Source organism: Chiloscyllium punctatum, chromosome 52 (assembly GCF_047496795.1).
Source record: "Chiloscyllium punctatum isolate Juve2018m chromosome 52, sChiPun1.3, whole genome shotgun sequence".
NCBI classification, from domain to species: domain Eukaryota; kingdom Metazoa; phylum Chordata; class Chondrichthyes; order Orectolobiformes; family Hemiscylliidae; genus Chiloscyllium; species Chiloscyllium punctatum.
In genome coordinates, this window is record NC_092790.1 from 13,940,468 (window position 1) to 13,965,513 (window position 25,046).

General features: G+C 44.1%; 4 protein-coding genes and 1 long non-coding RNA gene across 15 annotated transcripts in view; 3 read left to right on the forward strand and 2 right to left on the reverse strand.

The window, feature by feature from the left end:
* LOC140470801 (uncharacterized) overlaps positions 1-25,046 on the forward strand; it is a 678,281-nt gene that overhangs the window by 448,456 nt on the left and 204,779 nt on the right. The window lies entirely within an intron of this gene.
* Positions 1-25,046, reverse strand: part of LOC140470682 (histone H2B 1/2-like) — a 72,174-nt gene that overhangs the window by 25,440 nt on the left and 21,688 nt on the right. For 3 of the 10 annotated variants that reach the window (XM_072566705.1, XM_072566706.1, XM_072566703.1), the window contains exon 3: positions 5,915-6,558. The exons of 6 other annotated variants lie outside the window; for them this stretch is intronic. In XM_072566705.1, coding sequence (XP_072422806.1) covers positions 5,982-6,437 — 456 coding nt within the window. In that variant the 5' untranslated portion in view covers positions 6,438-6,558 and the 3' untranslated portion in view covers positions 5,915-5,981. Of the gene's footprint in view, positions 1-5,914; positions 6,559-17,897; positions 17,966-25,046 lie in introns of those variants that run through there. One more of the 10 variants, XM_072566704.1, reaches the window with a different exon arrangement.
* Positions 24-937, forward strand: LOC140470750 (histone H4). The gene has a single exon (XM_072566783.1). The coding sequence runs from the start codon at positions 66-68 to the stop codon at positions 375-377; it is 312 nt and encodes a 103-aa protein (XP_072422884.1). The 5' UTR covers positions 24-65; the 3' UTR covers positions 378-937.
* Positions 1,414-3,028, forward strand: LOC140470709 (histone H3). The gene is made up of 2 exons (XM_072566745.1): positions 1,414-1,926; positions 3,011-3,028. The coding sequence occupies exon 1, from the start codon at positions 1,414-1,416 to the stop codon at positions 1,822-1,824; it is 411 nt and encodes a 136-aa protein (XP_072422846.1). The 3' UTR covers positions 1,825-1,926; positions 3,011-3,028.
* Positions 4,013-4,439, reverse strand: LOC140470721 (histone H2A-like). The gene has a single exon (XM_072566755.1). The coding sequence runs from the start codon at positions 4,431-4,433 to the stop codon at positions 4,044-4,046; it is 390 nt and encodes a 129-aa protein (XP_072422856.1). The 5' UTR covers positions 4,434-4,439; the 3' UTR covers positions 4,013-4,043.

Genomic DNA, 25,046 nt, shown 5'->3' on the forward strand with positions numbered 1-25,046 from the left:
TCTATAAAAAAGGAAGGGGAGGCCTCTCGGCTCTCATTCGGCAGCGGTTGGAGTGAAGAAGCGTGATGTCTGGAAGAGGTAAAGGAGGCAAAGGCCTGGGAAAAGGCGGAGCGAAGCGGCACCGCAAAGTGCTCCGTGATAACATCCAGGGCATCACCAAACCAGCCATCCGGCGCCTGGCTCGCCGTGGCGGGGTGAAGCGCATCTCGGGCTTGATCTACGAGGAGACCCGCGGGGTGCTGAAGGTTTTCCTGGAGAATGTGATCAGGGATGCGGTCACCTACACTGAGCACGCCAAGCGCAAGACGGTTACCGCCATGGATGTGGTGTACGCTCTGAAACGCCAGGGCCGCACTCTCTATGGATTCGGCGGCTGAGCATAAAGCGACCCTTTTCCAGCGAACCCAAAGGCTCTTTTCAGAGCCACCCAAACTCTCCGAGAGAGAGCGGAGACCTGAGGACGGGGAAAGCAATGTATAGGGAGTGTATACTGTAACGGTTCTTTAACTTCCCATTGTGCTCTGATACTGTTGTTACATAGTGCGGTAAATGTATTTCATTGACCCTTCCAGAAACGATAATTTCATGAGTTTTGATGCTGCGACACAGCGGATAATTTCATAGCCTGTTTTTTTTCCATGTGCCTGTTACACACCGTTCAAGCAGCCATTAAATTGCGTTTCGCTTATTATAATCTGGTTGAAATAAAACATTGACTTGGTAGGGTTTTTGTAATTTTATCTTGGTACAATGTCAAGATGTTTAAAGCGGCGGGGTTTGTTAACGGCGGGTAGACGTTCGCTTGTTCAGTTTGTCAGAGCTGTTTTAAACCCCCCCCAGACAGATCAGGCAACAATCCCTCCTTCCTGTCTGCCCTGACAGCTAACTAAGTTTTAATCGATTGCAATAAAATATCTGAATTCAAAGTTTGTGACAAGATTTGTAGCTTGTTGTTGTGGTTCTGTTCGGCGAGCTGGATATTTGTCTTGGAGACGATTCGTCCCCTGTCTAGGTGACATCCTCAGTGTTTGGGAGCCTCTCCTACATGCCTGAGGAAACGTCTGCAACACAAATTCCTAGCTCGGCGCATACCACCACAACAAAGTATCTGAATTGCGGACGAGTGACGTAATATCTCTTATTATGATATTTGATTTCAGGGTTTGAGAGGGTGAATTCGGCGGGCATTTTCAAACTGACCAACTGTCATTTCACGTTATCCAATCAGCCTCCAACAATCCTTTTCCTGCCTTTTCAGTACCTTCCGGAGCTGTTTCTCTGTGGGTTGAAGGACAGGGCTGTATCCAATCCCAGCTCTAGGGCGGGCTCTCCGTTCCCTTAAACAGGCAGCACCGCAGCAGCGTCAGCATTGACAGCAGCAGCCTGTGTGTGTGTTACAGAGAGTTGGAGAGAATGGCCCGAACCAAGCAGACAGCGCGGAAATCCACCGGAGGGAAAGCTCCCCGCAAGCAGCTGGCGACCAAAGCGGCCCGCAAGAGCGCTCCGGCCACGGGCGGAGTGAAGAAGCCTCATCGCTACAGGCCTGGCACGGTGGCTCTGCGGGAGATCCGCCGCTACCAGAAATCCACCGAGCTGCTGATCCGCAAACTGCCCTTCCAGCGGCTGGTGCGAGAGATCGCTCAGGACTTCAAGACCGACCTGCGCTTCCAGAGCTCGGCGGTGATGGCCCTGCAGGAGGCCAGCGAGGCTTACCTGGTGGGACTGTTTGAGGACACCAACCTGTGCGCCATCCACGCCAAGCGGGTCACCATCATGCCCAAAGACATCCAGCTGGCCCGCCGGATCCGCGGGGAGCGCGCCTAAACGGAGCCTGGCCGGTCCTGCACATTCACCCCGAGAGAGAGAGAAACACAACGGCTCTTTTCAGAGCCACTAAACCATCCAGAGAGAGCGGGAAACGATGAGGTACATTAATATTGTAATTATAAAACAAGGAAGTACATACGGAATGAGTTATAGGCAATATTGACATGTGCAGTGAAGTCACATCTGATGTGATTTCCTGTGTTCGCAGAATTTATTATGACAGATTGTGAAATATAATTTTAACATCACCTTGTGTTAGTGGATTGTAAATTCCCACGAATCTCTCTCTGTCTCGGTTTTCATATGGCCTGGCGTTGGGGGATGGGAAAGATTTCGCGCCAAGAGATGGAATTGTTACTTGCGGACGTTGGTATCGTATTTTAGGAAGTGCACCGGAGCTGAGTAAAGCATTAATGGGGAGTCAGTTAAACACGAGAGTCACAGACAGCGGCGGGCAAGTTCCAACTACTGAGATCTCCGGTGATCGCAGATTTTGTTATAATAGATTGCAGGATTTAACTAATGGGGGATGGGATAGAATTGGCCAAAAGGTCAAAGGCTCATTTTCAAATTTGAAAAACCCACTAACATGTAGAAAAGACCGCGAAGTTTTACAGATGAGAATGCGAAAGTACTTAGGCGGTGATTTGTCTATCTACAGAAATGTAGTTCATACAATCTCACTTTACCCCGTTCCCTCCTTTTACAGCTGAAAAAAAAAATCACTCTCACGGGTATTTACTATGCTCTCTCTCTCTGGGGGCTGAGAAGAAAGTCTATAAACACACTAGTGAACAAAGCGCAGAGGGATAGGGGCCGCTCAGTAGTATTTGCTATATCGACTGTATACTTATTGCATTGGGTCAATTCAGCTTTTCCTGATGGAATCAAAGCGAATGTGAAACCCGATCGGGGACATTTGTCATTCTGCAAGTCCAAATTCTACATGTGTCTGTGTGTTTTGCTGGGTGTGAGGATGAGGTGATGGGGAAGTGGGGATACGGGGAAGGGAAGCGGTGGCGGTAATGAGTGTGTGTGCGCGCGAGTGTAAAGAAATGTACGCGTACGTCAAAGAGAGTGCATGCCTAACTGAGGGACAGTATGTGCGAGCGTATGAGGGAGATTCACCGTGAGTGACTGTGTGTGTGTGTAAGAACCTGTAAATCCATTTTTTTTCCTTTAGATTAGAATCTGTCTGACCCTTGTGGCACAGAGAGTCTCATACAGAGCAACGTACACCTGAAAGGCATTATCTGAGCCAACGTGACACCAGTTGTTCAAGCACGTGATGGAAATTCCGAAAACTAGTGCTTGCAACTAAACCTGTTGGGGTATAAGCTGGTGTTGCGTGATTTCTAACTTTATACACCCCAGTAAAGTATCAGCATCTCCAAACCACAAGTATTCAATAACAAGGCGATAGTAATTGACTGATCTCAGGTGCAAAGTTCAAGCTTCTCCCCATTAAAAATAAAATAAATCCGACAGAGAAGACGGTGTAGCTCCTTTCACAGCTGCCGTGAGTGGCTCTGAAAAGAGCCTGTGGGTTGTCAGATTCAGGAATGGTGCCATGACTTTTTAAAACGGCTCCCGCAGCGGCGGTTTTCTTGGGTAATTCTACTCTTCCTAAATAAGGTGAAACTGCCTGCGAGCGACGATTACAGGAACTGAGTGACGCATTTATAGGACGATGATTAAACACAAGCGACCACAGCCATTTACAAATCAATAAGAAAAATGCACTCTGACCATTGTTATAATAGCTGAAAATGTGTTGCTGGAAAAGCGCAGCAGCTCAGGCAGCATCCAAGGAAGAGGAGAATCGACGTTTCGGGCATAAGCCCTTCTACTCACTCCGTTCCACCCCCAAAAACAATAGATTCTCCGGTTCCTTGGATGCTGCCTGACCTGCTGCGCTTTTCCAGCAACACATTTTCAGCTCTGATCTCCAGCATCTGCAGTCCTCACTTTCTCCATTGTTATAATATCAGATAATACTTCACACGATAGGTTTTTCACACTTGTGTCAGCCATCAAGAAAGGTTTCAAATCCGATCACACACACAGTGACAGTACAGTATCGAAAAAGGCAGGAACCGAAACCGATAACAAATAATTAAAGGAAGGTAATTCAATCCTACGGAGGGAACAGCTCCTTTCACAGATGTAAGTGGCTCTTAAAAGAGCCTTTGGGTTGTCAGATATAAGAAGTCTCTTCACTTTTTAGCGGCGCCCCCAGCGGCGGTTTTCTTGGGCAGCAGCACGGCCTGGATATTAGGCAGCACCCCGCCCTGAGCGATGGTCACCCCTCCCAGCAGCTTGTTGAGCTCCTCGTCGTTGCGCACGGCCAGCTGTAGGTGCCTGGGGATGATGCGGGTCTTCTTGTTGTCCCGGGCCGCGTTACCGGCCAGCTCCAGGATTTCAGCCGTCAGATACTCCAGCACCGCAGCCAGATAGACCGGCGCTCCGGCACCCACACGCTCAGCATAGTTACCCTTTCTCAGGAGCCTGTGAACACGGCCCACCGGGAACTGCAGGCCAGCCCGGGACGACCGAGACTTCGCCTTGGCGCGACCTTTCCCACCGCCCTTTCCTCTTCCAGACATGATCACAATCGCCTAAGCAGTTTCACAGAAAATGCTGCACTCCGCCCACATTACGGCCTCTTATACCTTCGGGAGGAATGGTGTGACGGCCGTTTCTCATTGGTCAGCATCTCCTAATGTTGTTTCAATTCCCAATCAGATATCTGCCTCATTCCCCAATCCGGAGAGGACACGGGGAGGAGGAGGGTGAAAGCACCAATGCCAAATCATCAACCGCCTACTTTCCAATTTGAAAAGCCCGCCAGTTTACAAACAAAGGTTAGTGTTCTATATTGAAAAAGGAAGTACAAAAACGGGGGAACTTTTATAAAATACTCGTATCTTAATTTACTTGGGGTTTATAAATGTATACTTCACCCGATCGGTCTCTCCCTCATTTGCTGAGCTGTATCCCTCCATTTCTAATCTTGAGTGGGTAATTTTCTAAACCATAAGAAGCTGAAACGAAACAGGCCAAACACTGCAGTCGCTTCACATTTCAGTAACACCCCGGCCTCCTGATAAAGCAGCACACAACATTCTTGCGGCTCAGTAGCGATGGCGACCACGTTGTGCAGATAACATTGTCTCGCTCTCACCATTGTTAACAGCTAACCTGAGAATGCAACTTTTTAAAGAAAGTTTTGTGATTTACACATGAAAGAAGTGAAACTATCATGGTATTCTAACGGATGAAAGGCTTAACAGAATCAATTTTTCAATGCATAATTTCAGTTACATCACACTGGAAACTTTTGCTAAAAATTCTGTTAGGATTGAGCCCTCCACTACCACCTGATGAAGGAGCGGCGCTTCGAAAGCGAGTGTACTTCCAATTAAACCTGTTGGATTATAACCTGGTGTGTGATTTTTATATTTTGTGTACCCCAATCCATCACCGGCATCTCCAAATTAAACTTTTAGAAGATATTTTCAAGCTGTCCTCCCTTGTTGCTCTCGCTCTATCAGCAAAATCATCACATTTCAACCCGGCAGCTGTTTTGGCGTTCTCTCGGTTCCCTTTGAAAGTCTCTAAGCAAGTGCTTAGGTTCTTGCATTCTGAAAAATCGGATTACACCCACGCATTGCAAATATTTTTTTTACATCAGATGTAAATGCATGCGATGAAAGATGTGGACAAGTATGTATTGTTTGCCAAGTTAAAAATCACGTAACACCAGATTATAAATCCAATCGGTTGATTTGGAAGCACTAGCCTTCTGAGCGCTACTCCTTCATTAGGTGGTCGTTTGCAAGGTGTGAAACGAAGTATTAACATTCTACCAGGGCTTTTACCAATGTTAAATAAAGAAGGTGAAAAATGACTCACTGACATTTAATATGCCCACTTCCAACAGACAGGGAAGAGTCTCTTTATGCAATCTTCCCTGCACGGTACCTCATTAATTTGCTAAACTCTTATATAAACAACTATAGCGCTAAAAATAATCATTTGTAAACTAAAACAAAACCAATCTTAAAAAATCCAGCTCACTCTGGAAAGTTGTGGGTGGCTCTTATAAGAGCCTTTGGGTTGTGGACGTATTTGTTTCAGTGCAGTGCGGTCCTTCACTTGGAGCTGGTGTACTTGGTCACCGCCTTTGTGCCCTCCGACACGGCGTGCTTGGCCAGCTCCCCGGGCAGCAGCAGCCGCACGGCGGTCTGGATCTCCCGGGAGCTGATGGTGCTGCGCTTGTTGTAATGGGCCAGGCGGGAAGCCTCCCCCGCAATACGCTCGAAAATATCGTTGACGAACGAGTTCATGATGCTCATGGCCTTGGAGGAGATGCCGGTGTCGGGGTGAACCTGCTTCATCACTTTGTAGATATAGATGGAGTAACTTTCTTTCCTAGTCCTTTTCCTCTTCTTGCCGCCCTTCGTTGGCGCCTTCTTGATGATCTTCTTCGCGCCCTTCTTGGACGCTTGCTGGGCTTTCTTCTCATCAGCCATAGCGCCGCTCACTTTCACACACAGAATAAAGGAAAGCGGGCTCGGAGATCCCTTTTTATAACCTGACGACGTCATCAATGCTAATGAATGATGGAGGAATGCCTGTTTCCTGATTGGGTCGTTTACACTGAGTCATTCCCAAACATTCCGTCTCTGTCATTGGTTTACGTGGGATCCAATGTGGATCTGTCAGAATCTGCAACGAAATGTGAAGAGGATGGTGATTCTGTTCCTGTCAGTCTGACTGAGGGAGATTTGTTTTTTTTTGTCTGTGACACAGAAAGTGACTGAGGTATTGGCTCGATGTTGCGCTGATGTGGGAGTGGAAGGGCGTGTTTCTCGCTCCGCAGGTCTGTTTCTGGTCCTCTCTCTGGGCTGGAATTAACACTGAGTTTGCCATTTTTCTCAGTGGTTAGCACTACTGCCTCACCGAGCCAGGGACACTGGTTCGATTCCAGTTTCGGGCGACTGTCTGTGTGGACTTTGCACCTTCTCCCCAAATCTGAGTGGGCTACCTCTGGGTGCTCAGTTTTTCTCTCACAATTCAAAGACATGCGGTGGGGAGGGGAGAGGAGGTGGGGTTGGGGGGGGGGGGGGGGGGGGGGAAGCTTGAATTGGCTATGCGAACTGCCCATCATGTTCTGCGATTTCTTGGTTAGGTGCATCAATCAGGGTAAATGCAGAATTGTGGGGAATGGATCTGGATAATTTCCACAACTTTTATTCGATGGTAAGTTTATTTTCTGGATTAGTCAGGCTCTGGTCTGAATGTGTACTTTGAATTTATTGTTCACATGTGTTTAACAAGACCAGTATGAGAGGTTTTTTTTCATTCTGTGTCCAATAATCTCTGGATATCTGTTTAAACATATACCTTTTCACGTCAATGTTTGATTTCCCTTTGGACTTTTGTAAACAAAGTATGTATTCAGTTATTTCGTCTGAGATGTGTTCTGCTTTCTCCTTGTAGAAACAAATGAAATTGAAATATTTGTTTCAATCTGGCACTTGGTCTGCTATTTAATTCCTCCAGTTGAGACAACAAGAATTGATACATGAATTACATACAGTCAGAGAGTCAGACAGCATGTTTAAGCCATGGTGAGATAACTGGATGAACAATTAGTCTGAATTTTTATTTACTTCTTTCCCTACTTAAGTGGAATACATTGTGAACATGCAGTAGGTTCCGTACTTTCTAATAAACAAGTAGAATTTACTTTTTGACCAAGGTGAAACCATGAATTTAAAATCTATAGGAAGTTCACTTGTTCACTGGGGCTGACACACTGTCCTGAACTACTTTTTTAATGAAACGCTAGTTCTCCCAACTGCGAGATCTTTGAGGTCATGACTTTTCCATTTTTGCCAATACACCTACTAACCTGACAGTATTCCTGTACGTTGCAAGTTATTCTGTATCCTCTGTGTATTGACACCATCTCATTCTTTGGTATGTCCAGAAATTATCAGTTTCCTTCAAGTCCTTCCTTACATGAATAAGGACAATAACTGGTGCAGTATGCAACTGTTTGTTCTTCTGGTAGTACAGAACTAATCTTGTTTCTTCCATTCACTTGTACGTTTTGTGTACTCAGAAAGTACTTTCTACCTGTCAGTCTGCGCTATTCAATGGGACTGATAATACAGTTTATTGTCCTTCAAAACTCTGCTGAGATGTGACAGACCGTGATCAGATTAGAGCCATGTTGCCTAGTGAAAAACTTCGAAACTAAAATTTAATGTTGACTACTTGGGCTGTTGTGTACATGCACTGATTTTATGTATAAAAAAGATTTTTGAAAGAAACAGTTGTTATGATACAGGAAGGATGCTCATACTCAATTGATCCTGCTTCAATCTTCCTGTATTGTGTAACTGAGCAGTTTAAATGCTTGCTATTAAGTGGACAGCCAGTTAGCAAAAGGGAGAGTTTTCAGTTCATGTTTCCTGAAGTGAATGGGAAAGACCTTATTTTCTTTGACTGTTCGCACGTGTAGAATTCACAGGCAAGTGAAACCCCAACACATTGTCACAGAACAGATCTGTGCTGTTATTCAGAGTCGAGGTTGTAAAGGCAATTGACCATTGCAACTCTGATAATGCAGTGTCTAACTGGGAGTAGTGATATCAAGGTCCGGCCTTCAGAGTCATAGTTATACAGCGTGGAAACAGATCCTTTGGTGCAAGCTGTTAGTACTGTCCAGAGATCCTAATCTGACTTCATCCCATTTAAGTTGGAAATCTCAACACCAGGTTGTCGTACAATAGGTTTATGTAGAAGCACCAGCTTTCAGAGTGATGAAGGAACAGCGCACTGAAAGCTCGTGCTTCCAAATAAACCTGCTGTACAAGAAACTGGTGTTGTGTGGTTCTTAACTTAGTCCACCTCAGTCCAACACTGGCACCTCCATATCATGGCTAGTCACATTTGCCAGCATTTGGTGCATACCCCTCTAAACTGTTCCTATTCCTGTATACATCCAGCTGCCTATAAAAGGTTGTAATTGTACCCACCACCTCACTTCCTCTGGTAGCTCATTCCATACAAGCACCACCCTCTATGTGATAGAGTAGCCCCACAGGCCCTTTTAAAGTCTTTTTTCCACAATTCAAACCTGTGCCCTCTATTTTTGCACTCACCCACATTCAGAAAAAGACCGTGGCTATTCACCATATCATGCCCCTCATGATTTTCTCAACCTATACAAAAGTCACACCTCATTCTCTGACAGTCTAGAGAACAAAGCAACAGCTTGTTCAGCCTCTCCCTCTAACTCAAAACCTCCAGTCCTAGCAACAAAACATCCTGATGAGAGTAGTGCAGTTGACGTGGTATACACGGACTTCTGTATAGCCTTTGTCGGAACATAACCCACGGCCGGGGATGAAAGACTAGACAGGCAGGATTCAGGCAAGTGGTTGGTATTTATTCAAGCAGAAAGTAGTTAGTGCAGGGAGAGGGCCAAATGATCTTCCCCTGAGACTGGCCTCCGAAGAGAGGTCCATGACACACTGATTTTACAATAAAAAGCAGTACTTTTTTATAAACTTCCTGTTAGTAATCACATTGTATGTAATTGTCATGTTCCTCCCCTTATTTTGCATACTCTATTCTATGAGACACTTAACCAATGACTGGTATTTCTATGGACAGCCCCAGGATTCCCTGACCTCAGTATTTAGCGGACACTGTAATCTCTATGCAAAAGTGAGGACTGCAGTTGCTGAAAGCCAGAGTTTAGGTTAGAGTGGTGCGGGAAAAGCACAGCAGGTCAGGCAGCATCTGAGGAGCAGGAAAATCGACGTTTTGGGCAAAAGCCCTTCATCAAGAATAGAGGCAGGAAGCCTCCAGGGTGGAGAGATAAATGGGGATAAATGGAGGTAAATGTAATCTCTCGGCCTTGCGATCTTTCTATGTATCCTATTCATTCACATTCCAACGTTATTTGCTGAACACCTTTGGGTTTCTCTGAGGCTAGCTCGTCTCTAGGGACAGCTTGAATGCTGTTATTCACTGTATTCCATTTTATCAAATTCAATTCTTCTTAGATCTTCTTAGATCCACAACTGTCCTAATTATATATGAAGAAAAAAACAAAGGACAGTCTGTTTTGACATAATTACTATCAACTTGTAAGTTTAATATCTATTATAAAAACTTAATTACAAAGTGTAAAGTAATGTATTTGCCCCAACTGTTAGCACTTTGTGATTAATGGGCTGTGACCAATCTATTTTGTTCTGGGTGTAAAAGAAGGCGTTACCTAAAACTAACCAACCTTCACTTTCAGGTTTAAACGCTCCTTTTCCCCTTTATGCTTTGGTATTATGCACCTATTTTTTATGTTGAAAACTACTCTTTGTGAGAATCTTTGTCTTAATATTCTAATATATTCCAAGAAACTGAGACCTCTAACTAGCAATTGATATCTGTTCATTAACTGGGACAATTTACCCTTTCATTTAATGTGGCTGGAGTTACTCATTTATTGGGTCTACTTGTCATTTTTACTGTCCTTGCAGTGCCTTGTTCAATGGTATCATTACGCCCCACTGTGTGTAAGTAGGCTGTTTAGCTTAGTTTCTGCCTGCCGTTCTGTTTCACATACTGCTGTTTAATTCTACTTTCCACTTACACACCAGTTTGAGGTAACAGACTTGGGCCACTCTATTCTGGCCAGATACAGCCAAGGGGATCAGTGCTGGGATCCTTCCTGTTTGTTATGTAAATTAATAACTTGGATGTGAATGTAGAACATATGATTAGTCAGTCTGTAGATGAGATTTTCATGTGGAAGCGCAAAATGTTTCAGTGCAGGTTTGGAGGGTATTGGGCTTTTTCCTGTGCTGTACTGTTCTTTGTTCTATGATATGAAAATTAGGGGTGTGATTGACAGTAAGGGGGATGGTCTCAGGCTACAGTATGAGTACATTGGGCAGGGCAATGGCAGACAGAATTTAATCCTGGTAAGTATGAGGTAATGCGACGGCTTACCGGTCGAGGTTTATTCCGCTCTTTGGGACTTGATCGGCCAGGACCTGCTGGAGGTGTATGTCAGTATGCTCCGGGCAGGTACCATGAGTGAATCCATGAGGAAAGGCATCATCACCCTCGTCTACAAGCGGAAGGGGGAGAGGGAGGAAATTAGAAATTGGAGACCGATCTCACTGTTAAATGCAGACTACAAAATCCTGTCAAAGGTCATCGCCAACCGGGTCAGGTCTGCTCTGGGATCGGTGATCCACCCGGACCAAACCTGTGCTGTACCGGGCAGGAAGATCTCTGAGAGTCTCGCACTCCTCAGGGATACGATCGCCTACGTGCAGGACAGGGGGGTGGACACATGCCTCATCAGCCTTGACCAGGAGAAAGCCTTTGACAGGATATCGCATACATATATGAGGGATGTCCTCTCCAAAATGGGCTTTGGGGAGGGAATCGGAAATTGGATCAGACTGCTCTACACCAACATTGTCAGTGCAGTCTCAATCAATGGGTGGGAATCAGATAGCTTCCCTGTAAGATCTGGAGTCAGGCAGGGATGCCCCCTCTCACCCGCCTTGTTTGTGTGTTGCATAGAGCCATTTGCCGAATCCATCAGGAAGGATGCGAGCCTGAGAGGGGTGACTATTCCTGGCAGCGGGGGCCTGCAGGTTAAGGCCTCCCTGTACATGGATGACGTCGCTGTTTTCTGCTCGGATCCGCTGTCCGTGCGCAGACTCGTGTGCATCTGCGACCAGTTCGAACGGGCCTCGGGGGCCAAGGTAAACCGAGGCAAGAGCGAGGCCATGCTCTTCGGGAACTGGGCCGACCAATCCTCTATTCCCTTCACCGTCAGGACTGACCACCTGAAGGTGCTGGGTATTTGGTTCGGGGGGGCTGGGGCGTGCGCCAAGACCTGGGAGGAGCGGATCAGGAAGATGAGACAGAAACTAGGCAGATGGGGGCAACGGTCGCTCTCCATCGCGGGAAAAAACCTGGTCATCAGGTGTGAGGTACTCTCAGTATTGCTATATGTGGCACAGGTCTGGCCTATCCCCAGGACCTGTGCCGCCGCAGTCACCCGGGCCATCTTCCAATTCATTTGGAGATCAAAGATGGACCGGGTCCGAAGAGACTCTATGTACAAAGACCGGTGCAATGGGGGAAAAAACACGCCCAATGCCACCCTCACCCTGATGGCCACCTTTGTGTGTGGCTGCATCAAGCTGTGCGTGGATCCCCGGTACGCAAACACCAAGTGTCACTACGTACTGAGGTTCTACCTGTCCCCGGTGTTGCGAAGGATGGGCCTGGCCTCGCTGCCGCGGAACGCTCCGAGTAGTTGGACCGTTCCGTATCACCTGTCCTTCGTGGAGAAATTTATGAGGAAAAACCCCTTTGACCACAAGTCCATCAGGAAGTGGTCAGCACGTAGCGTCCTTGAGACCCTTCGGGAAAAGGAGAGGGCGGATCCTGTCGAGCGGTTCCCTGAGCGAACTGTCAAAGCCATTTGGCAGAATGCCTCATCGCCAGAACTTTCCAACAAGCACCAAGACGTGGCTTGGCTGGTGGTGAGAAGGGCTCTGCCTGTGAGATCCTTTATGCACGCCCGGACTCTCTGCCGCACCGCACGCTGCCCTCGAAGTGGCTGCGGGGGGGACGAGACTGTCACACACCTCCTTCTGGAATGTGCCTATGCAGAGGAAGTCTGGAGAGGAATGCAGTGGTGCTTGTCGAGGTTCGTCCCGAGCAGCGCCGTGACGCGGGACTCCGTGCTCTACGGCCTGTTCCCCGGGACTCACACCGAGACGAACATTAACTGCGCCTGGAGGATCATCAACTCGGTGAAGGACGCTCTCTGGGTGGTCCGAAACCTGTTGATCTTCCAGCTGAAGGAGTTGACCCCGACTGAGTGTTGCAGACTGGCACATTCCAAGGTCCAAGACTACGTGTTGAGGGACGCGCTGAAGCTTGGGGCAGCTGCCGCCAAGGCGCGGTGGGGAAAGACCACCATGTAAGATCGGCCTGCTGAAAGAAGAACAGGGGGCCCATACAGACGTTTTTTTGGGCTCTGCTGATGCCTCAGCCAAATATATGTATATATACAAGATTGAAAAAATGCACAGGATTGTAAAGGACAAGAATAAAGTCGAATCTGTGTTTGTAAATATGGACATATGTATGGCATGATCCAATGTACAGACCATCAAATCATTTATGAATAAAGTATATTTTTGAAATTTAAAAAAAAAAAAAATTTTGGGAGGTCTAATACGGGAAAGAATTACACAATGAAGGTCTAGTCCCTAGGGAATACTAAGAAAGAAGGGGACCATGGTATACAAGTCTATAGATTCCAGAAGGTGTCAGCACAGGCAGACAGGCTGCTGAAGAAGGCATACAGAATGAGCTGAGCTGTACAATATAACAGCAAGGAAGTCTTCTAACAAATTTACAAAATATTGGCTCGGCCACAGATAGAATATTGAAGTGTGCAGTTTTGGTTACCACACTATCAGAAGGTGTGATTGTACTGGAGAGGGTGCAGTGGGTTGGAAAGTCTCCATCGTGAGGAGAGACTGGATAGGCCAGGTTTGGTTTCATTGGAGCAGAGGAGGTGGAGGGAGGATCTGACTGAAGTATACCAAATTATTGGGGAGATGCAGACAGAGTACATCGTGAGAATCTTTCTCCCCATGGCAGATGTGTCTAAGACCAAAGGTTACAATTTGAAGGTGCGGAGAGTGCAGTTTAGAAGATACCAGAGAAAACTATTTTGATCTAGAGAGTGGGCAAAGTTTGGAACATGCTGCCTGAGAGGGGGGTAGAGTACTCTCACAGCATTTAAGCAGCATCTGGATAGGCCTATAAAAAGCCAGGGTATAGTAGGCGATGGGCTAAGTGCAGGTAGATTGCAGTTTGGTGTTTGTTGGATATGGTGGGCTGAAGAGCCTGATTCTCTACTGTACGACTCTATATCTCTATAACACCCTTGTAAATCTTTTCTGCACCATCTTAAGTTTAACAACATCCTTCCTGTAGCAGGTTGATGAGAATTGTACAAACTCCAAAAGTGGCCTCACCAATGTCCTGTACATCCACCACATGACATCCCAACTCCTACACTCAATGTTCCGACCAATGAAGGCAAGCATGCCAAATGCTTCCTTCACCGCCTTGTCTACCTGTGACTCTACTTTCAAGGAAATATGCAGCTGCCCCCCCCCCCCCCCCGAGGTCTCTTTGTTCAGCAACACTTGCCAAGGCCCCACCACTAAGTGTATAAGTTTTGCCCTGGTTTGCGTTAACAAAATGTAAAATCTCACATGTATCTAAACTAAACTCCATCTGCCACTCCTCAGCTCATTGTCCCTCCTAATCAGGATCGTAACTAGTAAGTGCTCTCAGTGCACTGTGATATAACTATTTGAACAGTGCTGAAGTAAAGGTAGGTGTGCATTACCCTACTCTGTATTGTGATGGTGCTCACCATCATTGGGACACTTGTATGGCTCTATCGGGGGAGAAGGAAGGCAGAAGGACTCTGATTTTCTCTCGTGCACTGGAGGAAATTGGAACAGTCAAAGTAAATTTATTGAAGAAGGAAACTCTTGAACTCCTGTCGCAAAAAGAAAATTGAGCAGCTTTACCTATCTGCCTTATCTCACTAAATCTTTCCTACTCCACTGTTTCAAAATAGGATTGTAATCACATTGAGTATTTGAGAAAATGGCATCAAGTTTTCTTGCGTTTTACATCAGACTTCAGAAGGAGGGTCAAGTGAAACACAGGATTATATGTCAAAAATTTAATTTCATTTGAAGCAAAGGCATGGGATGTCTTTTTGATGCAGGTAGAGTTAAAAAGAAAATCTGTTCCTGCAATTTGGAAAAATGGAGAATGATGTTGTGATAAGGTAGGGATGGCAGCTCCTCTGTCACCATAATACATTTATGGAAATGGAATTCTGTCTGAATGGGAGTAGAATTGTTAGCTGGATGTTTCTGACTCCTGCAGACCACAATGAATTCATAAGTGATATTCATTTTGATTGTAATCGTTTTCTGTTGCCGGCAGTGTATATGGAATTCCATAACCGTTAGTCATTGTCTGTAGTTATGATGTTAGCATTTCAATCAAATTCTGAATTAGTCAGTTGCTCTGTGTTGTGTGTCTGTGTGTGAGTGCCTGTAGTAATTATTCTCCATTTGTCAGGAGCAAAGACAGAAATTCCTGGAGAAACTCAGTTCTGAACAACAATCACTGGTCACAAAGCTTTAACTCTGCTTTCTCTCAACAGATGTTGCCAGATGTGCTGAGTTTTTCCAGCAATTATTACTTTGTTTCTGGTTTCTGTCATTTGCAGTTTTATTTGTCAGGCTTTGACACAGAATGTGTGTTTGGAATTCATTTTTTTAATGTGACAGCTGTTCACAGGATTAATTCTGTCCTGCCCAATCTCTAATAAATTCAATAACTGTGTTTCATCCTGTAAATTGGTGACTTTTGTTTAGTTTCCTCGTATGTCTACATTTAACATGGATGTTATGTGTGGTTTTTGAAATTATGTTACAGCCCGACTTTTTACCCCATCTTGCTTTTAATTTTAAAAATGTCATATTAAATGTAGATTCAATGTCATTCCTGAGTGTGCATTTCAGACAAGAATGCAGAGTAACGCTCTTGGAAAAAGGTGTCAATGTCAATGGGCTTGAGAGTATTAGGCAAGAACTTTCAAATGTTCATTGGGGGCGGATATTCGCAGGTAAAGGGATGGCTGGAAAATAAGAAGCTTTCAAAGATGAGAATGAGAATCCAGAGAGGGTGTAAGGAAAGCCTGGTAGGTGTAGGCAATGCTGGATGATGAGAGAAATTGAAGTTTTGGTCAAGAAAATGAAGGGAGCATATGTCAAGTATAGACAGCAAAGATAGAGTGAATCCTTAGAAAAGTATAAAGGCAGTTGGCATTTCCTTAAGAGGGAAATCAAGAAGGCAAAAAGGGGTCACGAGATATCTTTGGCAAATAGGGTTAAGGAGAATCCTAAGGAATTCTAGAAATACATTAAGGACAAAAGGATAACTAGGGTGAAAATGAGGCCCCTCAAGATTTGCAAGGCAGCCTATGTGTGGAACTGCAGGAGATGGGAGAGATAAGAAATGACTATCTTGCATCAGTGTTTATTGTGGAGAAGCACATGGAGAATACAGAATATGGGGAAATGGATGGTGACATCTTGAGAAATGTCCATATTACTGAGGTGGTGGTGTTGGATGTCTTAAAACGCAAACGTGGTAACTCCCCAGGACCTGAGCAGTTGCATCCGAGAACTCTGTGGGAAGCTAGGGAAGAGATTGCTGGGCCCTTTGCTGAGATATTTGTATCATCGATAGCCACAGGTGGGGTGCTGGAAGACTGGAGGTTGGCTAACATGGTTCCACGATTTAAGAAAGGTGGCAAGGACAAGCCAGGGAACTATAGGCTGATGAGCCTGACATTGGTGGTGGGCAAGCTGTTGCAGGCAATTCTGAGGGACAGAATTTATATGTATTTGGAAAGGCAAAGACTGATTTGGGACAGGCAACATGGTTGTGTATGTGGCAAATCATGTCTCACTAACTTGATTGAATTTATTGAAGGAGTAACAAAGAGGATTGATGAGGGCAGACTGGTAGACTTGATCTTTATGGGCTTCAGTAAAGCGTTTGACAAAGTTCCTCATGGTAGACTGGTTAGCAAGGTTAGATCATAAGGAATACAGGAAGAACTAGCCATTTGGAAACAAAACTGGCTCAAAGAGTAGAAGAAAGAGGATGGTGGTGGAGGGTTGTTTTTCAGACATGTGACCAGTGGTGTGTTACAAGGATCAGTGCTGGGTCCACAGCTTTTCATCATTTATGTAAATGATTTGGATGTGAACACAGGAGGTATAGTTAGTAGGATTGCAGATTGCACCAAAATTGGAGGTGTAGTGGACAGTGAAGGTCACTTCCGAGTACAACAGGATCAGGATCAGATGGACCAATGGGATGAAGATTGGCAGATAGAGTTTAATTCAGATCAATGTGAGGTGCTGCATTTAGGAAAAGCAAATCAGAGGAAGACTTATACACTTCATGGTAAGGTTGTGGGGAATGTTGCTGAAGAAATAAACCTTGGAATACAAGTTGATAGTTGCATGAAAGCAGAGTCACAGGTAGATAGGATAGTGAAGAAACATTTGGTATGCTTTCCTTTATTGGTCAGAGCATTGAGTGTAGAAGTTGAGAGGTCATGTTGCAACTGTACAGGTAATTGGTTAGGCCATTTTTGGAATACTGTGTTCAATTATGATCTCTCATAAACTGTGGTACTGTGAAACTTTGAAACTTGAAAGGGTTCAGAAAAGATTTACAAAGATCTTGCCAGGGTTGGAGGATTTGAGATATAGGGAGAGGCTGAATAAAGAGGCTGTTTTCCCAGGAGCATCGGAGGCTGCAGGGTGAACTTATACAGTGGTTTATAAAACCATGAGGGACATGGATAGGATTAATAGACAATGTCTTTTCCCTGGGGTGGGCAAGTCCAAAACTAGAATGCATAGGTGTAAGGTGAAAGGGGAAAGTGGAAAAATTTAAAAGGGGTCTTAGGGGCAACCTCTTCACGTGTAAGGTGGTGTGTGTATGGAATGAGCTGCCAAAGGAAGTGGTGGAGGCTGGGTTAATTACAAAATTTAAAAGACATCTGGATGGGTATACAAATAGGATGGGTTTAAGAGGGATATGGGCCAAGTGCTGGCAAATGAGACTAGGATATTTGGTCGGCAGAGATAATTTAGACCAAAGGGTCTGTTTCTGTGTTGTTCATCTCTATGACTTGATGGCTGTGAATGTTAAAATTTATTGGAATTGGGGTGATGTGCATTGAGAATGGAGACAGATAAAAAATAAATTGTAATTGCTTGGTAATATTTGATTCCTGGTTTAAAACTTCCTCTCTGGAAATTGAGCTCAATTCAAACTGCTCTATGACTACAGAAAGGCTGCTCTTCAGTCGGAGAATGGTAACTTACCTGCTGTTTGACAGAAGGAACTGATCACACTTGGCTTCATACCAAGATAATATTACATTCTCTTGGTCCTTCAAGTGTTTATCTGAAGGAAAAGAGAGAAGACATCGCCTATAACTCAACATTATGTGAGTTTGACAGTATCAAACCTTTCAATGTAATATTTATTTAATAATCATTAGGCTGTTTTTCTTTCAAGCCAGTAATTCCAACAGAACCACTGGTTTTATTCTTGGCCTCAGCTGCTCTTTGTCTAGTCATTGTAACAAAATACAAAATCTATACTAATTCACTGAGACCCAGATCCTAACCAATACCTCTACAGTGCCACAAATGGGACTACCTGATGCAAGTGCATGTCTGGATATCAGAGTTTACTTATCTCTCTATAACTATCAGTTCCGGCTGCCTGACTAGAAACATGCACGCATCAATTTGGACCCTTCAGTTTCTTCTATATGATTGTACATATTGATCTCTGTCAGTTTTAGCTATATCAATATCGGAATGCAAATACCAAACTCTGCTGTCAGATTTTGCTATTTGACACCTGAGCATCATGATCAATCTGTTTCTATTGTTATGAGGTTGAAGGTAAGTACTGTACCTTTAAGAGAGAGTGAAAGCTAAAAGCTGGCAAGCACCTGTCTTGTGACTGATTAGCAGTCACAGAGTGTGATGGAAAATTGAAAGGTGTAACATTTGGCTGTTACATAGATACCTTAGTTCGTATTTCACATTTAACCAATCCATTTAAATTATGCCTCAAGCTACTAAAATCCAATTGAATTTGTATTTTACTGTTTTGACATTATCAAACCAATGAGATGATCCGATGTTGGGGGTATTAACAAAAAAAACAGGCATTTTGGACAATTGGCCAAAAAAGAATGAACATTCATTGAAAGACTGTTATTCACAAACACTCTTGATTAAAGGTAGCATTTTCATATGAAACATCTTTGTAGCCGAAGACCGAAGATGACCCTGGGAGATCTACAGAGGAAGATCGACACTGGGGATGACAGCCACTGTCTGGCTTTGAAAATTAAGTTGCTGTAAATTTAATTGAATCAGCATATTTTTAAAGAGTGGGAGATAGATAACAAATCTTCAAGGGAAAGGAGGCTTAGAGTTGTAAATAGTTGTTGTTTAATGTTCACTTTCAGCGTTAAAGAATATAATTGATGCTCTTGTTAAATAGTGGAATTTGGGTCATTCTCTGTCCCTCATTTTAACAGATTATTAGGCGAGGTGAGCTTTTCTGTGTGTTTGGTTTAATTAGCAGAGGGATTTACCACTGTGTCGTAACACTAATATGTCAATATGAGTGTGCAAGTTTGAATCCGACCCTGTCAGTATGCAAATACAGTTATTGATCAGTACACATCAGATTATGTTCTGTGAATATGGATGTATTAATAAAACTGTATCCAGTTCAGCTATGTGAATGTGGGAGTACAGTTATTATTCCGTACCTAGAGTCATAGAGGTGTACAGCATGGAAAAAGACCCTTCGGTCCAACCTGTCCATGCCGACCAGATATCCCAACCCAATCAAGTCCCACCTGCCAGCACCCGGCCCATATCCCGCTAAACCCTTCCTATTCATATACCCATCCAAATGCCTCTTGAATGTTGCAATTGTACCAGCCTCTGCCACTTCCTCTGGCAGCTCATTCCATACACGTACCACCTGTGCATGAAAAAGATGCCCCTTAGGTCTCTTTTATATTTTGGTAAAAACAATGATTGCAGATGCTGGAAACCAGATTTTGAATTAGTGGTGCTAGAAGAGCACAGCAGTTCAGGAAACATCCAAGGTGCAGCAAAATTGACATTTCGGGCAAAAGCCTTTCATTAGGAACCTGTGTAAGGTCACCCCTCATCCTCCGATGCTCCAGGGAAAACAGACCAGCCTGTTCAGCCTCTCCCTATAGCTCAAATCCTCCAACCCTGGCAACATCCTTGGAAATCTTTACTGAACCCTTACAAGTTTCACAACATCTTTTCAATAGGAAGGAGACCAGAACTGCACGCAATATTCCAACAGTGGCCTAACCAATGTCCTGTACAGCCGCAACATGACCTCACAACTCCTGTACTCAATACACTGACCAATAAAGGAAAGTACACCAAACACCTTCACTATCCTATCTATCTGCGACTCCACTTTCAAGGAGCTAGGAAGCTGCACTCCAAAGTCACTTTGTTCAGCAAACACTCCCTAGGACCTTACCATTAAGTGAATAAGTCCTGCTAAGATTTGCTTTCCCAAAATTCAGCACCTCGCATTTATCTGAATTCAACTCCATCTGCCACTTCTCAGCTCATTGGCCCATCTGGTCAAGATCCTGTTGTAATCTGAGGTGACCCTCTTCGGTATCCACTACACCTCCAATTTCGTATCATCTCCAAACTTACTAACTGTACCTCTTACGCTCGCATCCAAATCATTTATGTAAATGACAAAACGTAGAGGACCCAGCACCAATCCTTGTGGCACTCCACTGGTCACAGGCCTCCAGTTGGAAAAACAACCTTCCACCACCGCCCTCTGTCTTCTACCTTTGAGCAAGTTCTGCATCCAAATGGCTAGTTCTCTCTGTATTCCATGAGATCTAACCTTGCTAATCAGTCTCCCATGGGGAACCTTGTCGAACACCTTACTGAAGTCCATACAGATCATATCGACTGCTCTGCCCTCATCAATCCTCTTTGTTACTTGCTCAAAAGCCTCAATCAATTTGGTGAGACATGATTTCCCATACACGAAGCCATGTTGTCTATCCTGAATCAGTCCTTGCCCTTCCAAATACATGTACATCCTGTCCCTCAGGATTCCCTCCAACAACTTGCCCACCACAGAGGTCAGGCTCACTGATGTATAATTCCCTGGCTTGTCCATACCGCCTGTCTTAAACAGTGGCACCACGTTTGCCAACCTCCAGTCTTCCGGCACCTCAACTGTGACACTCGATGATACAAATATCTCAGCAAGAGGCTCAGCAATCACTTCTCTAGCTTCCCACAGAGTTCTCAGGTACACCTGATCAGGTCCTGGGGATTTATCCACTCTTCCCCATTTCAAGACACCCAGCACTTCCTCCTCTGTAATCTGGACATTTTGCAAGATGTCACCATCTACTTCCCTACATTCTATATCTTCCATATCCTTTTCCACAATAAATACTGATGCAAAATACTTATTTAGTATCTCCCTCATTTTCTGCTGCTCCACACAAAGGCCACCTTGCTGATCTTAATTTCCTCCTTGTCAAAGTGAGTGTAATTGTCAATCTGTATCTTTCAGACTCTGCTGTGTGAATACATAGAGATATTTACTAATCTGTGGCTGTCAGTTTCTGCTCGCCGAATAGGTTTGTGTAATAGTCAATCTATCCCTGCAATGAGAATGTGTGAGCTGAGTTTTCATCTGTCACTATCAGTTTCAGTCTTGTGAACGTGAGTGTTCAAGTTATCAATCTTTCCCTGACAGGCTCTGAAATGCAAATATTTCAGTGTATTTATTCATCTTTTTCTGTCAGTTTGTGTGACCGTAGTTATCAACATGTAACTCTCAGATTCTGCGATATGAATGAGGCTGTAGTTATCTACTTGATTTGATCTGACTTGTTATTGGCACATGCACGAGTTGTAATGGAAAGTATTGTTCTGTGCGCTTAAAGCAGATCATATCATACAAAGTGCATCAGGGTAATAGAACAGAATTCGGAATACAGTGTTAAGGGTGAAGAGAGAGAGTGATTAACATTAAAATTTGAGTGGTCTATTGAAAAATTTGATGGCAGCAGGGAAACTGTTCTTGAATCTGTTGGATGGTGTATTCAAACTTCAGTGTTTTCTCCCTGACAGAAGAGGGTGGAGAAGAGTATAACTAGGGTTGGATGGTTCTTTGATTATGTTGGTTGCTTTCCCGAGTCAGGGGGAGGTGGAAATGCGGTTATTGGATGGATGGTTGGTTTCTGTGATGGACAGAGCTGTGTTCAAACTCTCTGCAGTTTCTTGTGGTGTTACGCAGCACAGTAGCCATACTATGCAGCGATACACCCAGACAGGATGCTTTCTGTGGGACAATTTGGAAGAGTCTTTATAGACATGCTGAACTTCCTTAGCCTGCTGAGGAAATCTGCTTGGTGAATGTGTTTAGGTAATTAGGCAAAAGTGAGGACTGCAGACACTGGAACCAGAGTTGAGATCAGAGTGGTGCTGGAAAAGCACAGCAGGTCAGGGAGCATCCGAGGAGCAGGAAAATTGACGTTTCGGGCAAAAGCCCTTTCTGATGAAGGGCTTTTGCCAAAAATGTTGATTTTCCTGCTCCTCAGATGCTGCCTGACCTGCTGTGTTTAGGTAATTGTCAATCTAAGACTGCCAGTTTCTGATCTGTGAATGTGAGGATTTAGTTCTTCACAGTCCCTGTCAGTTTATGCGTTGTGATGATTTAATGAGGTTCCTTCCCCATCAGGCTGTGTAATAAAAATGTGAGTGTATTTATCAATATTTGTCAAAGGGCTTTTGCCCAAAACATCAATTTTCCTGGTCCTCAGATGCTGCCTGACCAGCTGTGCTTTTCCAGCACCACTCAAATCTAGAAGTTCTTTTGTGAACATATGAATATGGTTATCAATTTTTTTCTGATAGTTTCTGCTCTGAGAGTGTGAAAATGTAGTTCTTAATCTCTAAATAAAAAAACTAAAAAACTGCAGATGCTGGAAATCAGAAACAAAATTAAATTGCTAGAAAAGCTCAGCAGGTCTGACAGAGCCTGTGGAGAAAACTAGAGATAAAAATTTCCAGTCAAGTAACCCTTCCTGAGAACTGGTGGTAGCCAGGAAAATATTAGTTTCCGTGCAGAAGATAGGGTGTGTTGAAGGGTATGGAGTAAATGATACATGGAGATAGAATCCATAGAGAGGGAAGAACAGTTGGACAGACAAACGAGTGGATCACGGTCAGATGAGGAGGGTGAATAGCTGTTAATAGGGACGGTTAGTATACTATTATACACCAACAATTACTATGTGATAACACTGCCTGGTCTGTGGGAATTCGAGTAATGACCTGGGAGAGCTCTGGCTCGAAAGTCCTTGAACCCAATATTGAGTCCAGAAGGCTGTCGAGTTCCCAAGCAGAAAATGAGGTGCTGTTCTTCCAGCTTGCACTGAGCTTCGCTGGAGCAATACAGCAAGCCTGAGACAGAGATGTTGGCCAGGGAATTGGGTGGTGTGTTGAAGTGGCAGGCAATTGGAAGCTCAGGGTGTTTTTTTTTTCTGGACACAACGTAGGTGCTCTGCACAGTGGACACCCAATCTATACTCAGTTTCCCCAGAATACAGAAGACCGCACAGCAGCTGGAAAAATGCAGACAATCAGTTCTGAGGAAGGGTCACTTGACCTCAAATGTAACTGTGTTTTATTTTGTCATCAATCTCAACGTGTCAGTTTCTGTGAGTGTCATTATCAAACTGTACAAGTAATTTGAAACAGAGAGTGGTATCAATATGTTCCTGTCAGTCTCTGCTTTGTGAATGAGAATGCAGTTTTCAGTCATCCTCTGAAATGTCCTGTCATGTGCATGTGAGTGTGATTGTTCAATCTGTCCCTGTTAAATTCTGCTAACTGTATCTCAGGATGTAGCTATGAATCTGTATCTGTCAACGTCTAGTTTATAAATATGTAAATGCATTTATCAGATTGTACCTGCCAGTGTTTGGAAAGTGCACGTGGGGAGTGTGGGGGGGTGGTGTGAGGTGTGTGTTTAAGTATCATGCTCTCCCTTTCAATTTCTACAGAGTGAATATGTGAGTGCAACTATCAATCTATGCCTGTCAGTTCCCGTTGTGTCCATATGAGTGTTCAGGAATTGATCTATCCTTGTCAGTTTCTGCTATGTGACTGAGTCAAGTGCTCAATCAGTGCCATTCACTTTCAACTCTCATGCATCAAGGTTGCTTAATTCGCTGACAGCCAATAATATTCCAAGAGTCCAATGATGACAACGGATCTATTCTTGTTTGCCTGAAAAACCCATCTTGTTCACGAATGTCCTTTAAGAAAGGAAGCTGCCATCCTTACCTGGTCTGGCCTACATGTGTCTCCAGACCCACAGCAATGTGGCTGACACATAACTACCCCCCGGGGTAGTTAGGGATGGGCAATAAATGCTGGCCTCACCAGTGATTCTCTCATCCCGTGAATGAATTTAGGAAACAGAATTCTATGTGACTGTGATTGATTCTGTGATAGTTGATTTTAGGGTGTTTTAATTGGGCCTGAATCTCTTCTGCATCAAGTCATTTATGACAGAGTCACAGAATTGGTACAGCCATTCAACCCATTGCGTCCACACTGGGACATTCTGTTCTTCACCTGTTCTCCATAAGACTTTCAACTAACTGTTGGGATTCTGAACTTTATCCATTCACTGCCTGTATCTCTACCTAAATGCAAATTAGAGATTATTTCTGCCATTACCTGTCTTTGATAACTATAGTACCAATTTTGCTTGTATGCAACAGCATCAGGGAGAATATGTGGATCTCTCCTTCTCTTTTCAAGTTCAGTTGTGTTTTTTTTTGGCCTGAGCATAGGATAAACTGTATGAATATTGACTAACCTTTTGTGATTGAGGGATTAATATTGGTTGAATATTTTTCTTTGCCATGAATTTGAATGTTATTGCATTAATACTGTGTTTTTTTAAAAATATTTTGTGTTTGCAGGAGTCTTTATCAGTTGCTGCTGGACACTGCAAGATGTAACATCGGACACTAACTGAAGTGATTAATGGTTTGGTAAGTCAATTCATAACTGTCCATATGTGGAAATACCTGGACGGAAATTTCATTCTTTTTCCCTTTCAGCATTAACTGGCTGAGTGTGAGTGAGTTTTTTGTTGTGCTGCCAATCTGCATCACTTTAAAGGAGTGGCACTAGTCTACATCACACTGACATTTTTTGAATGTTGCCTTGTTTCCAGTTCTGCATGTCATGATCTGATAGAGTTGATGAGGTGGGTTTAACGCCTTATAAATCAGTGTTTCTTATATTAAAAAGTATGGAAATGCTTCTGCATTACTCAGGCCCTCAACCAGAATGTGAGTGTGGAGAAAGTGTGTGTTCATCAACACC

Excerpts from the sequence above, each read along its gene's own strand:
- LOC140470750 (XM_072566783.1), top strand. The coding sequence starts at position 66 with ATGTCTGGAAGAGGTAAAGGAGGCAAAGGCCTGGGAAAAGGCGGAGCG.
- LOC140470709 (XM_072566745.1), top strand. The coding sequence starts at position 1,414 with ATGGCCCGAACCAAGCAGACAGCGCGGAAATCCACCGGAGGGAAAGCT.
- LOC140470721 (XM_072566755.1), bottom strand. The coding sequence starts at position 4,433 with ATGTCTGGAAGAGGAAAGGGCGGTGGGAAAGGTCGCGCCAAGGCGAAG.